Below are 15424 nucleotides of genomic sequence, written 5' to 3' on the forward strand. Positions count from 1 at the left end.
ATTAAGTATTTGTGACTTTTGGTTAAACAAAGATTTTTTTTGGTTACCACACCAAAAGCATAATCCATTAAAAATATTAATAAATTGGAGTTCATCAAAATTACAAATTCTACTCTTTGAAAGACACTAAGAAAATAAGTGAAAGAAATAAGAAAACAAGAGAAAATAAAAGAAATAAGTTGCAGACGGACAAAATATTTGCAAATCACATATCTGATAAAGGACTGATACCCAGAATACATAATGAACTCTCAAAAAACTCCATATTAAGAAAATAAACAACTCAATTGGAAAAAGCGGGCAAGAGATTTGAAATGACACTTCACCAGAGATAACACTGGCAAATCACACATAAGATGCTCAGTGTCATTGAGGAGATGTAAATTAAAACTACAATAACTATGTGTTAAAATTAATTTCAAAAAGTTGACTGTAGCAAGTGTTGGCAAGAGAATGGTGCAACTGGGCTCCCATACACTCTCAGGGAGAAATTGGTACAATCACTTTGGAAAACAGTTTGGCAATTTCTTAGCATATTAAACATACCCTAATCACAAAACCCAGCTGTCCACTCCTCAGTGTTTATAAGAAAAATGAAAAAATATGCCCAAAGACTTGCACGTGAATGTTCACAACTTATTTATAATAACTAAATATTAGAAATGTCAATAATCCAAATATCTACCCACAAATGAATGTATAAACAAATTATGATATACCCATACAATGGAAAGCTACTCTGTACAAGAAGAAACACATTGTTATATTCAACAACATGCATGAGTCTTAAAATTATGGTGAGTGAAAGAAAGACAATAAAGGGTATATTGTACATAAAATTCAAAAGAGTGTAAACTAATCTATGGTTATAGAAAGCAAATCAGATCAGTGACTGCCTCAGGATTGGGATGCGGATGGCATAAGAAGGTTAGAAGGAGATTACAAACAGGCAGAAAGATATTTTGGGGGCTGATAAACATGTTCACTACCTTGATGGTAATGATAGTTTCATAGGTATATATCTAAGGTATTTCCAACTTGTCAAACTACATGTTAAATATGTGCAACTGCAGTAAACTGTATTTCATTCATACCTCAATATTTTTTTTAATCTAAAAAGAAATGATTCAGAATCTTTTTTCTATCTTTACACATCTCCCCCATTATTAACAAGGCTATCTGTGATAATGGCTCCTAACTGGAGTAATGTCTGCATACCTAGGCTGCATGTACTAGAGGGCTGCCATAGTAACTCTGATTCACTCCTTCCAGAGAATCAAACATCATTTTAGAGCATAAGAGTTTGAGTATCTCATACAAATATCTCAGTCCTTCCTTAAATACATTATGCTAAGCGAAAGAAGCTAGACACAAAAGGTCACAAAAAAAGCAAATCTATAGACAGAAAGTACATTAATGGTTGCCAGGGGCTGGGGGGATGAAAGTGTAGAAGTACAAAAATATTCTAGAATTAAACAGTGGTGATGACTGCATAATCCCTGTAAATAAACTCAAAACCAGTGAATTGGGGCACCTAGGTGGCTCAGTCAGTTAAGCACCCAACTTCAGCTTGGGTCATGATCTCGAGGTTCCTGAGTTTGAGCCCTGCATCAAGCCTCACATCAAGCCCCATGTTGAGCTCTGCACTGCAAGTGTGGACCCTCTTGGGATTTTCTCTCTGCCTCTCCCCTACTCACACTTTCTCTCTCTTTCAAAATAAATAAACTTAAAAAAACAAAGAGTATTAAATAAACAAATAAATAAATAAAAACTTTAAACTCCACAACACTTGTATTTTTGAAGGGGTGGTACAGAATAAGCTACTCAACTACAAAACAAAGTTATTCAGGGGCGCCTGGGTGGCTCAGTCGGTTGGGGTCCGACTTCGGCTCAGGTCATGATCTCACAGTCCATGAGTTCAAGCCCTGTGTTGGGCTCTGGGCTCACATCTCGGGGCCTGGAGCCTGCTTCAGATTCTGTGTCTCCCTCTCTCTGACCCTCCCCCATTCATGCTCTGTCTTTCTTTGTCTCAAAAATAAATAAACATTAAAAAAAAATTTTTAAAAGAAACGAAGTTATTCAGCATTTCTTACCTATTGGAGGTGCTTGGTATCTATCCACTGTTTTTCTTTGTCTCAAATTGTATGGTCTATCATTTTCTTCCCCTTCTGCCTCCTCAACTTCTATGTCTCCATCCTCCTCTTGAGATTCTAGTTTCCCCCACACAAAAGGAAAAAGAACTGTTTTAATCCACAAGGAATGGTTCACTCTAGAACTGAATATTTACATTTTATCTTTTACTCTTTCTGCACAGGTAACATTTAAATGTGTCAACATTTTATGATACAGCATGTATCACTACAATTAAAAACCAACCTAGATAGATGTAAAAAAAAAAAAAAAAAAGCCTTTCCAACAAATAATACAGTTCTCTGCTAAATAACCTAGGTATTCTTATGATCTTTCAATCTCTTTGGTCATACAAAGGTATAATAGAAGACAAATCAAAATTTTACTAGAGCAAACTTCATTTTAATGCCCAGTTATCCACCAGTGAATAATGTTAGTATTCAAATACCACTCGGTAGTTCAAAAAAATATGCTTACAAGATAATTACTAATGTTACAGCAAGAGCAATTTTTGTTGGCAATACAATGGTTTGTTAGGCCTGCTGACAAGAGATAAGCACAAATTAGTTCTATTTTGGTAGGAAAATGCAGGTAGGAATTGGGAGGGAGCATGAAGCAGATTTCTGGGGTGTTAATACATTTATTTCTTGACATAAGTGATCACTTTATAATTCACCTAACTATACATTTAAAAATAAATTATAATATACATAAATCTTAAAAGCTTATTTAAAAATAAATTATAACATACATAAATCTAAAAGTTTATTTTTAAAAAGTGGTTTGGCTATAGCTATGATATGACATCCATTTATAGTTTAAAATAAAAGTCTGGGGTGCCTGGCTGGCTCAGTCATACAGCCTATGACTCTTGATCTCAGGTTTGAGTTCAAGCCCCACATTAGGTATAGAGATTACTTTAAAATAAAATCTTTTAAAAAATTAATTAAGTCATATGAAAATTTACTGGTTTATGGTCTTCAAATGCAATACACTTTGTGATTAACTTTTTAACCATAGGAATTATCAATATAACAACCATATTAAAGCACAGGAAAAACCATAAAACCACTAGTGATACTGAGTGAAATAGGATACTAAAATGCAAAGCACTTTATATTTTAGTCATGACATCCGAAAGCATATTCTAAGTTTATAAATATTTTTATTAAGTTCTAGACAAAATCACCAAATATAGTATTATCTAAATTACTCCTACCCAAATAAATCTCTTTAAACCTTCGAAAAATATTGCTTTTTGAGAAACACCTGCACTATAACACACTATTTATTATGGGAAGAAATTCTAAACATGGCAAATCTACTTTGAAAACTCTATAAAGGTGTTCAGTTAATGAAAAGGCAAAAATCACATTATAAATCTGTCTGGCCTATACTGATTTTCTCCAAAGGAAGCAATATAGAGGTTCTAACTGTAACAACAACAATATTTGCTCAATAAAGCACCTTCATTAGAAATATCAGCTCTTCAAAACTTGCTAATAATATATTAATTACAGAATTTGAGAAATAAACCCATTCCTGTCCATCAAAGGTATACACATAGTAGGAACTAGTAAGATTTCCTTGTAAAATAAAACTATCCTTCATTTACAATACACCAAATCTTCTGAAAATCCATTTCAATGAAGATTAACACCTATAGAATTAAAACCTACAGTGTGCTAGTCATGGATTTATAATCTTTGGGGCAAATGTACTTTCATCATGTTCCTAGCTGCAGTCCCACAAATTCAGCTGGGGTTCTTTAGTTCAGAACCCAGACAAGCCTTGGAAAAGAGCAGTACCACTCCCTCCACTAGAACTAGCAGTCCCTCTTTCTTTAAATTTTACCACTGACTCCTCAGTCCATAACTAAATTTGGGGCCCAAATAATCAGAGATTCAGAGAATATGGGTAGAAGGTGACTGTGGATAAGGGCTTCCAATTAGAAACACAAAAGAAGCCTCACCTAACAACAAATCAGCTCATGGCAAATGTCACCAGATTAGGTCAGTGGAGGGCTACCAATAGCTAGCTACAAATAAGATAAATTACATAAAGATGTATAGTGTAAAGGTGTTTTTCCAAATGAAGGTGAAAACTCAGAATGCCAATCAAATAAAAATTATTCCAAATTACACAATACAGACCTCTAAAGCCAAAAATCACCCACTCAGCAATATTACATGTGTATTACTTGTATATAATTTTCTTCCCTCCCCCCTGAACTCTGTAGTATTTATTTCATAAGGTGCTTTACAAACCTTCTTCTTCGCCCTCAGTAGACACTTCATGATGATTTTGTATCCCATAACTATTTCTTCTCAGTGACTTTCTTCGCCTTTTCACTCTTGAATACATATCCATGTTTTCCTGTTAAAGAGAAAAATCTGTCAAATATTAACATGGAATTTATTCCTGGCTATAAATATCATTAACCTAATGGGATATGACCACTCTTGAAATTTACTGAGCACCTATTTGCAAGACACAGATTCATGAAAAACGGAGCTTCCTGAAATCAATAAACGTAAGAGTCAGGAGGAAAAATAAAACAAACTTACAAAATATTTGAAAATTTAAAACTACAGTGCCATGAACACACTTTCTCCCTCAAGCAAATTATAGCCTAGTAGGATGGAGTAAGATAAGTCACAGGTAACTATAAAACAAAGTAAAACAAGTTAAATGCCATTAAAAAAAAAAAAAAAAAAAAAGGTACAATGTAGGAGTGCCTGGGTGGCTCAGTCAGTTAAGTGTCTGATTCTTGATATTCGGCTCAGGTCATGACCTCACAGTTCTTGAGTTCAAGCCCCATATCAGGCTCTGTGCTGACAACTCAGAGCCTGGAGCCTGCTTGGGATTCTGTCTCCCTCTCTGCCCCTCTCCTGCTTGCGCTCTCTCTCTCAAAAATAAATAAATGTTAAAATAATATTTTTTAAAAAATAAGAAAGGTAGTAGGGGGCCTGGGTGGCTCAATTGGTTAAGTGTCTGACTCTTGATTTCGGCTCAGGTCATGATCTCACGGTTCATGGGTTCTAGACCTGCATCAGGCTCTGCACTGACAGCACAGATTCAATCCCTTGGGATTCAATCTCTCCCTCATTCTCTGCCCCTCCCTTGTGTACGCTCTCTCTCTCAAAAATAAATAAACATTAAAAAAAAAATGCTTTAAGGGGCGCCTGGGTGGCTCAGTCAGTTGGGTGTCCGACTTCAGCTCAGGTCATGATCCCACAGCTCATTAGTTCGAGCCCCACGTCGGGCTCTGTGCTGACAGCTCAGAGCCTGGAGCCTGCTTCGGATTCTGTGTCTCCCTCTCTCTACCCTCCTCTGCTCGTGTTCTGTCTCTCTCTGTCTCAAAAATAAATAAACACTAGGGGCTCCTGGGTGGCTCAGTCGGTTAAGCGTCTGACTTCGGCTCAGGTAACGATCTTGCGGTTCATGAGTTCAAGCCCCACATCAGGCTCTGTGCTGACAACTCAGAGCCTGGAGCCTGCTTTGGATTCTGTCTCCCTCTCTCTCTGCCCCTCCCCTGCTCATGCTCTGTCTCTGTCTCAAAAATAAATAAACGCTAAAAAAAATTTTTTTTAATAAATAAACATTAAAAAAATTTAAAAAGGGGCGCCTGGGTGGCTCAGTCGGTTAAGCGTCCGACTTCGGCTCAGGTCACGATCTCGCGGTCCGTGAGTTCGAGCCCCACGTCGAGCTCTGGGCTGATGGCTCAGAGCCTGGAGCCTGCTTCCGATTCTGTGTCTCCTTCTCTCTCTGCCCCTCCCCCATTCATGCTCTGTCTCTCTCTGTCTCAAAAATAAATAAATGTTAAAAAAAAAAAAAAATTAAAAATAAAAAAAATAAAAAAAATTTAAAAAGACTTTTAAAAAATGCTTTAAAAACAAAAAAGGTACAACATACTCTAGAATTCAGAGAGATGATCCTCTTGTTGCTAAGGGGAAGGGAGGCAGCATTTGAGACGAACCATGAAACAAAGGTAGGACTACAGCAGTCCCTAACCAACAGTATTACCAGAAGTAAAAGATAAAGGAAGAATTATTTGTTTATACTTGGGCAATAGTGTGTGAGAAGATAAAGTTGAATCCTGATTATGAAGGTCAAGGTATTTCTAATTAATTCAGTACACAATAAAAAGAACATCAAAGGTTCAGATCAGAAAAGTAACAGAATCAGGGGCGCCCAGGTGGCTCAGTCGGTTGAGTGTCCGACTTTGGCTCAGGTCATGATCTCACAGTTCGTGGGTTCAAGTCCTGCATCAGGCTCTGTGCTGACAACGTGGAGCCTGCTTGGGATTCTTTCTCTCCTTCTCTCTCTCTCAAAATAAATAAACTTAACTTAAAAAAAACTAAAAAAAAAAAAAAAAAAAAAAAAGAAAAAAAAGAAAAGAAAAGTAACAGAATCAGAGCCGTACTTTAAGGTAACTGTTCTGGCAAAAGTTTAGGGAATCTTTTGGGAAAGGTTGCAGCAAATACAGTTAAGGATAGAAGAAGAAAACATAAAATCCCAAACTAAAGAGAAACCAAAGAAAAGGAACAATTCTGTTAATTTAAGAAAATCCAGTGCTGCTCACTCTCCATCTGAATCCCTCAACCAAAATAAAAAATATTTGCAAAGGTTGTTAAAGTAAATATACTCACAAATTCTGTATCTGTCCACATTCTAAGTCGTTCTACTTCTCCTGACCGACGATTCCGTCTGATGTTAATGTTGTCCATTTCCTGTAGTACAGCTTCAGCAGTACTACAATCACATAATAAAACTAGGATTTAGACAATTGTGAGACCACATGTGGCATACACATGAAAGAGCACTCTTCATCAAAGCATAATTTAATTATCTCTGATATGTAACTGTAGATAGCATCCTAATTAAACATCTTTCTGAATCAGCAGCCATCAGAAGATAATGTCCCCCCTAAAAATCCAGAACATCTTCTACCTTAATATATTTAAAACTTACAAAATAGAACTTTTGTTCATAATACTCCAAATATTTAACTCCACAATGCCACTATAAATAACTACTAGATCCAAGGCAATGAAAATAATAAGAATTCAATCTTTTTATTTGAAGATGGTGTTAAGAAAATTTATAGGATAAACAATCTGTAAAAAGTTTAAAGCCAACATAAGGTTAACCGAACAGATATTTTTTAAAAATTAGAGAACACTGACCTCCATGAAATATAGGCTGGCATTACCACATTTTACCTTTTAAACACATTTATATAGTACTTACTATGTGTCTAGATAATGATCTAAGTACTTAACAAATAATAACTAATACTCAAACTTGACATTACCACTATAGAATATAATTTCTTCTCTTCTAAAATGGGATTGTACTGACCTGCCCTCTCAAGGCCACTGCAAGGATTAAGTAGGATAATTTATCATCTGAGAAGAAAAATTTCATTGCATGTAGATACTGAGCAATCGACTAGGCTCATTCACTAGCTATATCCCATATACCCAGTCTCAAAAAACCTTTAATTCAAAATCTTGACTAAGCAAAACTATACTTACTACATATCAATAATGGAACCTAATGTTGCTTGAAAATTGTCAAAAAAAAATTGTTAATGAACAAATAATAAAGGACTAGAACAGTGAAGACAGAATAAAATTATTTTCTATACTATTTACACACAAGAGCTTAAAAAGGAGGAGAAAAATTTAGCTATTACATAAACTACTAAAACTAATAAACTGACTAGAAACTGATAGTAATTGCTAATCACTGCTAATTCAAAGTTTTAAAATAATTACATTTATCGCTAAGTCACTGCTTATTTTTTAAAACATAACAAGCTTAAAAATCAATGGTTTTTTCAAATCTGAAATTTGATTTTGAAATTTTGAAATCTGAAAAATCAAGTGAATAAATTAATTAAATGAAACTGCTTACTGTTTAAGCATTCATACCTATTTACTAGTTGATCAAATAACAAACTCTGGTTCACGCTTTCGAATCTGTTTTTCCTGGAACGACAACTTTTTCTGACTTCCATGTCACCATTTATACAAGAAAGGTCCCCATCTCCCTTCTTTTCCCCTCGAAGGGGATGGCTTCGAAGGGCTACAAGAAGAGAGAGATTTACATTTCAAAGTACAGAGTATAAAAAGAAAAAAAAAATACATCAAAAATTACTTTTAAAAGACTACAAAAAATTCAATATAACCTCTTAAATAGTTTTAATCTCCAATAATCTAAACTTTTGATAACTGTTTATAACCCATCATAATAATTTAAATTATTTCATTTGTACTGACTTCTCAATGTTTAACAATTACATAAGTATTCGCTATGACTGAAATCCAGTCATTTCCAACGATATGCTGAACATTCTAGTAAATCACTGTTTTACCCCACTTTAACACTTACTCTAATAACATTAGTAAGAATTTCAATACTAACCATTTCATAACAGAATACTCACATAAGCTACTATGTCCGTTTGGTAATGTAGCACCAGGCTGAGAAGTTAACCTAGAACACAATTATATTTAATATGCAAACACATCAACATTCATTTAAAGAAGCAAGAAACGTAATACTGGTGGAATCATTTTAATCTTTAAAATGTCAGCAATATTACTTTTTAATACTAAAGACAACATCTTTTTTTACTCTAAGATTGGTAATGCACCAATTAATAAAATATACCAGCTAAGCATCATTTCATTACCTCAAGAAAAGCTTTAATAACAGATTAAAAATTGAACTTACTCTGTCTTCAACTCTATAAAGTCCAAAGAAGAAGCTTAAGTTTAACATGTAGTATAAAGTTAACTGATATTATAAGCAGCAATGGTTACAGACATTTATTATTGGTTTTGGTTAACAAAATAAAATTCAAACAGTGACAAATTTATTCAAACAATAGACTGTAAGAAGAAAAAAGTCTTTGAACACCAAAACTATTTAATAATTTCTCCAATATATTTAATTCACATTCTAACCCACCAAATGAAAACTTAGCTAATTTCTCAAAACAGTCACTGTACAATTCTCCCTTTTGGGTGGAGGAAAAGAAATGTTAATTCAGCAGGAAGATACTTAAATGATCATCAAAACATCAAGACTTAAAAAATTCACAGTATGCTTTGTGAAAACAAAAACTAAATTGCTACATAATAAAAGAAGTGTCGATGTAAACTAAGATATTTCTAAAATACCCAACAATTAGTATTTTCAAAAATTAAGAAAAATGGAAAGGACATTCAGAAAAAAGTAAATACATGATCTTCTGTATGGTTTGCACAAAATTCTCTTTTAATGGAAGTATACTTGATACACAATATTATATTAGTTTTAGGTGCATAACATAGTGATTGGACAAGTCTATACGTTATGCTGTGCTCATTAGTAGTGTAGCTACCATCTCACCACACAACACCACTGACGCTATTCTCTATGCTGTGCCTTCTATCCTCATGACTTATTCATTCCATAAGTGGACGCCTGTATCTCCCGCTCCTGTTTGTACACATTTTCTTAACAAAAATATTCTGTGTTTGGTTACTCCAGCACTTTTCGTGTTCAATTTTAAATGTTAAATATTAAATGTTAATGATAAATGCCCCTGCCTAATAAAGGTCATGGATCAGATGATTAAAGGATATACACAAAAACTCAAGCTGTTACATGTACACATACTGTCAAAAACAAAAACAAAAACACTCCAGCCCTCCTTTCCCCCAGAAAAAAACAAAACTACCTTGTTCTAATATACTACACCTCTTCAAAGTATTTTATTTTTAGTACCTTTATATACAAAGTACACTATAAAGTAATGAAATTGGTATATTAACAGGTCTTTCCTTAAAAGATTATACATGTCAAATTCTCGGGAACCCACTTAAAACCACACAGAAAAGTCAATTTTACTACATCATAAATCTACTTTGACTTTGAACCTAACATAATACTAACTCAGTATGATGAGTTTACTTACAAGTGAGGGCTCAAAATGAATTTTAGCATATGCAAAAACCAAACGATTGAAATTTTACATATTTAAATTATCTAAAAAAAATAAGATGCTAACCTTGAAATAATTCTACAAAAGAAACCTAAAACTTTCTGAACAGTAACATCACTGGGAGAAAAAAGTACAATAAGCCTTTTTGTCCCTCTGAAGAAGACAATGCTTACTTGGCTTTTACTTCATTGCTAATGAAATCTGTTTTAAAAAGGAAAAATAAAAACTTATTCTTCAATCAATCCAATTATCTTACAATCATAGATTATCATTTTTCCATTACCATTTCTCTTTATAAAAATGAAAAACAAGAAAGAGACAGAATAGTAAATATCTGGATATGAAGAGAACACTAGAATTTTAAGAGTTGGCCTTCCTGTATAATAATACATAAGCCTAAAAAGCCCCATGAATCAAAGTTCCCAAAAGTTAATCGCTTAAAATGTAACTAGGTGAGTTCACTGTTTAAATGAAAGCTCCTGGAGCACCTGGGTGGTTCAGTCGGTTAGGCATCTGACTCTTGATTTTGGCTCAGGTCATGATCTCACAGTTCATGGGATCAAGCCACACATCAGACTCTGTGCTGTCAGGAGAGCTCATTTGGTATTCTCTCTCTCCCTCTCTCTCCACCCCTCCTCCTCTCTCTCTTTCTCGCTAAATAAATAAATTAAATAAACAAACACACATTTTTAAATAAATAAAAATTGTTCTGCCAATCAACAGTAATTTCTTTTTTTTTTTTTTTTTTAAATGTTTATTTTTGAGAGATAGGTAGACAGACAGAGTGTGAGCTGGGGAGAGGCAGACAGAGAGAGGGAAACAGAATCCCAAGCAGGTTCCAGACTCTGAGCTGTCAGCACAGAGCCCGATGCAAGGCTCGAACCCACAAACCGCGAGATCATGACCTGAGCCACAGTTGGACGCTCAACCGACTGAGCCACCCAGGTGCCCCCACAGTAATTTCTTTTAAAAATTTAGTAGTCAAGGGCGCCTTGGTGGCTCAGTCAGTTGAGCGTCCGACTTCGGCTCGGGTCATGATCTTATGGTTCGTGAGTTCGAGCCCCGCATCAGGCTCTGTGCTGACAGCTTGAGCCTGGAGCCTGCTTCAGATTCTGTGTCTCCCTCTCTCTCTGCCCCTGCCCTGCTCACACTCTGTCTCCGTCTCTCAAAAAAGTGAATAAACATTGAAAATATATATATAGTTTTTAATTTAGTAGTCATTACAAAGTCCTTTAGGATTCATTATTTTTCATGGTTAAGACTAATTCTTATATACATTCACTTTTCCCCCAAATGAATTATATTTTTAGCACAGTTTTTTTGAAAGAACTTTAATAATTTTACTTTAGTTACTCATCATAGATTATCAAAATAAAGGAATCAGGATTCTTAGGCTCATGACATAAAAACAAATACAATCCTTCAAATAAATCCTGATTTTCATATTTACACTATCTCAAAATCTAAAGTATTTACAAGGTTTCCTTAAAATTCAGTTCTGTTGAAGCTAATAGGTCAAACAGCATTTTCTATTTGGGTCATCTGAAACACCAAAATAGGGGCGCCTGGGTGCCTCAGTCGGTTAAGCGTTCGACTTCAGCTCAGGTCATGATCTCACCACTCATGAGTTCAAGCCCCACATCAGGCTCTGTGCTGACAGCTTAGAGCCTGGAGCCTGCTGTGGATTCTGTGTCTCCTTCTCTCTCTGCCCCTCTCCCACTCATACTCTCTTTCTCTCAAAAAAAATAAATAAATAAACATTAAAAAAATTTTTTTAGGGGCGTCTGTGTGGCTCAGTCGGTTGGGCGTTTGACTTCGGCTCAGGTCATGATCTCACAGTTGGTGGGTTTGAGCCCCGCATCGGGTTCTGTGCGGACAGCTCAGAGCCCGAACCCTGCTTCAGGTTCTGTATCTCCTCCTCTCTCTGCCCCTCCCATGCTCATGCTCTGTCTCACTCTGTCTCTCAATAATAAAATAAATGTAAAAAAATTTTTTTTTCATTTTTTTAAACAAGAAATACCAAAATATTCTAACCCTGTAGCACTTACATTTCTAGATGAAAATTTAACTGAAAAAACCTTTTAAATTGCTATTCTGCCAAAATATAAGTAATAAATTCTGTTGGTATTCATTCTTTCTTAAGTTTTTTATTCAAGATATACTTAGCATTGTTTTAAAAAGGAGTATCATACTGAGGTACCTAAATGGAAGCAAAATTCTCTCCCCAAAACGAGTGAGGACTTTTTTTTTTTTTTAAACAAAAGACATGATCAAGATCAATTTACATAAAGGCCTTCAGAGTGGCTAAGATGTAGAAAATCTAATGTGCTATATACACAAACTGTTAAAATTATCTTACAGTTAAAGGTCAAACTTGAACACTAAAAGAACATTTTTAAGAAATATTTATCTAGAAAAAGAAGCCTGATTCACTCATTTAATAAATATAGGATACAGATTACAACAGGTAGATCAAGTCTAGAAGTGTAATTAAAGGGCAGTACTCATTTTAGTAACATCATTATAGCGACCTGGATCTGTTTTATCTCACAGATGAATATCAGAAAAGAAAAAAAAAAAATCAAAGGCTCTGATTCAAGATTTTTCTACTTAGCTCCCAGACAACGCAAATAAAAAACTTAAAGTGGTCCATCTTCTGAAATATATTGAAATAGATACAGACTCTTTAGGGACCAGTATATACACTGCCTATGAAAGTCTATAAAACACCAAAGATTTTTTTTCATTAAAGAGTAACAGCATCCAGAATTTACCTACAAATATAAAATCAAATAATTTTTAGGTATTTGAAGGAGGAAAGAAACCAAAGGATTTCCTTTTTACTTTTGTTTGTAGTCCACACATCATCAACACTTCTACATCAAAGACTGGAGAAAAGAGAAGCTAAGAATTAAGAGTTCAATGTTTAAATCTTTTCTGTGTGTGTACCTATCCTATCTACAACAAATTATTACTATTTACTTTGGTAAGTGTGTAAAAATAAGTTATCCTGATACATAATGAACCAGACACAAAGTAAATTTAAGTTGAAAACAGACAAATGAAAAGATTTCTTTAAAAATTAATTTTGATTTTACTACATTTTGGCATATCAATTCAAATGTAATATTTCATAATTTTAGAAAAGGGAGATTTTACTTTACATTCAAATAAAAATATAATTCTAATCAAATGTCTTTAAACTTTCAGTATAAATATGTATGCATATTTAAGACCTATCAAATTTCTTACCATTTTAGATTTAGAAATAATGGTTTCTATGAAATACTATAGATTTTTATAAAACAAATGTTCTATGTCATATTTAAAGAAAATTAAAACATAAAACAATTATAAAATAAATAATTTATAAGTATTTCGAGACACTAGTGGCTTTATAATTTAAGAAAATTAGCATTGATATGAGCCCTAAATCATATCAAATAATTCATGAAAAACCAACGGGTGAGTTCTCACTTCTCACCTGGCCTGTCCAGTTGATATATTCCATTCCTCTCTCTGACCAGTACTTCGTGATTTTGATTTGTCTTTGCAAACAGAATCAGGTTGTTTCAAAGTGCGTTTGGCTGGAGGAGACACGTGGCTATCACTTAAACTACCATCAACTTCAGCTTTCTGAAAGACAAAGGTAAAAATGTATTTATTATCCCTATTAAAAAATATAGATTTCTTAAATTCTTGATAAAATATTCAACCAATAAATATTTACTAAGTGAATCTCTCTACAGGTATAGCAAATGTAGTATTCTGTAAATACAGAAACAAGGGAGTTAGAAAGATTAAATTTATAACCAGAAAAGTATATAGTTTCTTATTTTTATTTTAAAATAGTTTCCCTAGGGGCGCCTGGGTGGCTCAGTTGGTTGAGCGTCGGACTTCAGCTCAGGTCATGATCTCGCGGTCCATGGGTTCGAGCCTCGTTTCGGGCTCTGGGCTGATGGCTCAGAGCCTGGAGCCTGCTTCCGATTCTGTGTCTCCCTCTCTCTCTGCCCCTCCCCTGTTCATGCTCTGTCTCTCTCTGTCTCAAAAATAAATAAATGTTAAAAAAAAATTTTTTTTAATAAAATAAAATAGTTTCCCTAGGAATAAACCTAACCAGAAGAGGTGAAAAATCTATACACTGAAAACTATAGAAAGCTTATGAAAGAAACTGAAGAAGACACAAAAAAGTGGAAAAATATTCCAGGCTCCTGGACTGGAAGAACATCGTTAAAATGTTGATACTACCCAGGGGCACCTGGGTGGCTCAGTCCGTTGAGCATCCAACTTCGGCTCAGGTCATGATCTCACAGTTCATGGGTTTGAGCCCCGCATTGGACTCTGTGCTGAGAGCTCAGAGCCTGGAACCTGCTTCAGGTCTTGTGTCTCCCTCTCTCTCTGTCCTTCCCCAACTTGTGCTTTGTCTGCCTTTCAAAGGTGAATGTTTAAAAAATAATAATAGGGGCGCCTGAGTAGCTCAGTCGGTTAAGCGTCCGACTTCAGCTCAGGTCATGATCTCTCAGTTCGTGAGTTCAAGCCCCACGTTGGGCTCTGTGCTGACAGCTCAGAGCATGGAGCCTGTTTCGGATTCTGTGTCTCCCTCTTTCTGTCTGACCCTCCCCCATTCATGCTCTGTCTCTCTCTGTCTCAAAAATAAATAAACGTTAAAAATAAATAAATAAATAAATAAATAATAATAATGTCCATATTACCCAAAGCAATGTACATATTCAATGCAATACCTATCAAAATAACACCAGCATTCTTCACAGAGCTAGAACAACCAACCCTAAAATTTGTATGGAACCAGAAAAGACCCCAGATAACCAAAGCAATCTTGAAAAAGAAAACCGAAGCTGGAGGCATCACACTCCCACACTTCAAGACCTATTATTACAAAGCTGAAATCATCAAGAGAGTATGGTACTGGCACAAAAACACACACTCAAATCAATGGAACCGAATAGAGAACCCCGAAATGGACCCACAAACGTATGGCCAACTAATCTTTGACAAAGCAGGAAAGAATATCCAATGGAATAAAGACAGTTTCTTCAGCAAGTGATGCTGGGAAAACTGGACAGCGACATGCAGAAAAATGAACCTGGACCACTTTCTTACACCATACACAAAAGTAAACTCAAAATGGATGAACGACCTCAATGTAAGACAGGAAGCCATCAAAATCCTCGAGGAGAAAGCAGGCAAAAACCTCTCTGACCTCGGCTGCAGCAACTTCTTACTCAACACGTCTCCAGAGGCAAGGGAAACAAAAGCAAAAATGAACTATTGGGA

The 15424-nt window shown here is 35.0% G+C and overlaps 1 protein-coding gene across 3 annotated transcripts in view; it reads right to left on the bottom strand.

Annotated features, from left to right (window-relative positions):
• ATAD2B (ATPase family AAA domain containing 2B) overlaps positions 1-15424 on the bottom strand; it is a 165116-nt gene that overhangs the window by 128788 nt on the left and 20904 nt on the right. For 2 of the 3 annotated variants that reach the window (XM_078444933.2, XM_078444932.2), the window contains exons 2-7: positions 13614-13765; positions 8585-8634; positions 8070-8223; positions 6783-6885; positions 4398-4506; positions 2094-2210 (exon numbers count right to left, since the gene is read on the bottom strand). In XM_078444933.2, the coding sequence (XP_078301059.1) occupies positions 2094-2210; positions 4398-4506; positions 6783-6885; positions 8070-8223; positions 8585-8634; positions 13614-13765 (685 nt within the window). Of the gene's footprint in view, positions 1-2093; positions 2211-4397; positions 4507-6782; positions 6886-8069; positions 8224-8562; positions 8635-13613; positions 13766-15424 lie in introns of those variants that run through there. The other variant, XM_078444934.1, reaches the window with a different exon arrangement.

The sequence above is a fragment of the Panthera onca genome, chromosome A3 (genome assembly GCF_046562875.1).
Source record: "Panthera onca isolate mPanOnc1 chromosome A3, mPanOnc1 haplotype 2, whole genome shotgun sequence".
NCBI classification, from domain to species: Eukaryota; Metazoa; Chordata; class Mammalia; order Carnivora; family Felidae; genus Panthera; species Panthera onca.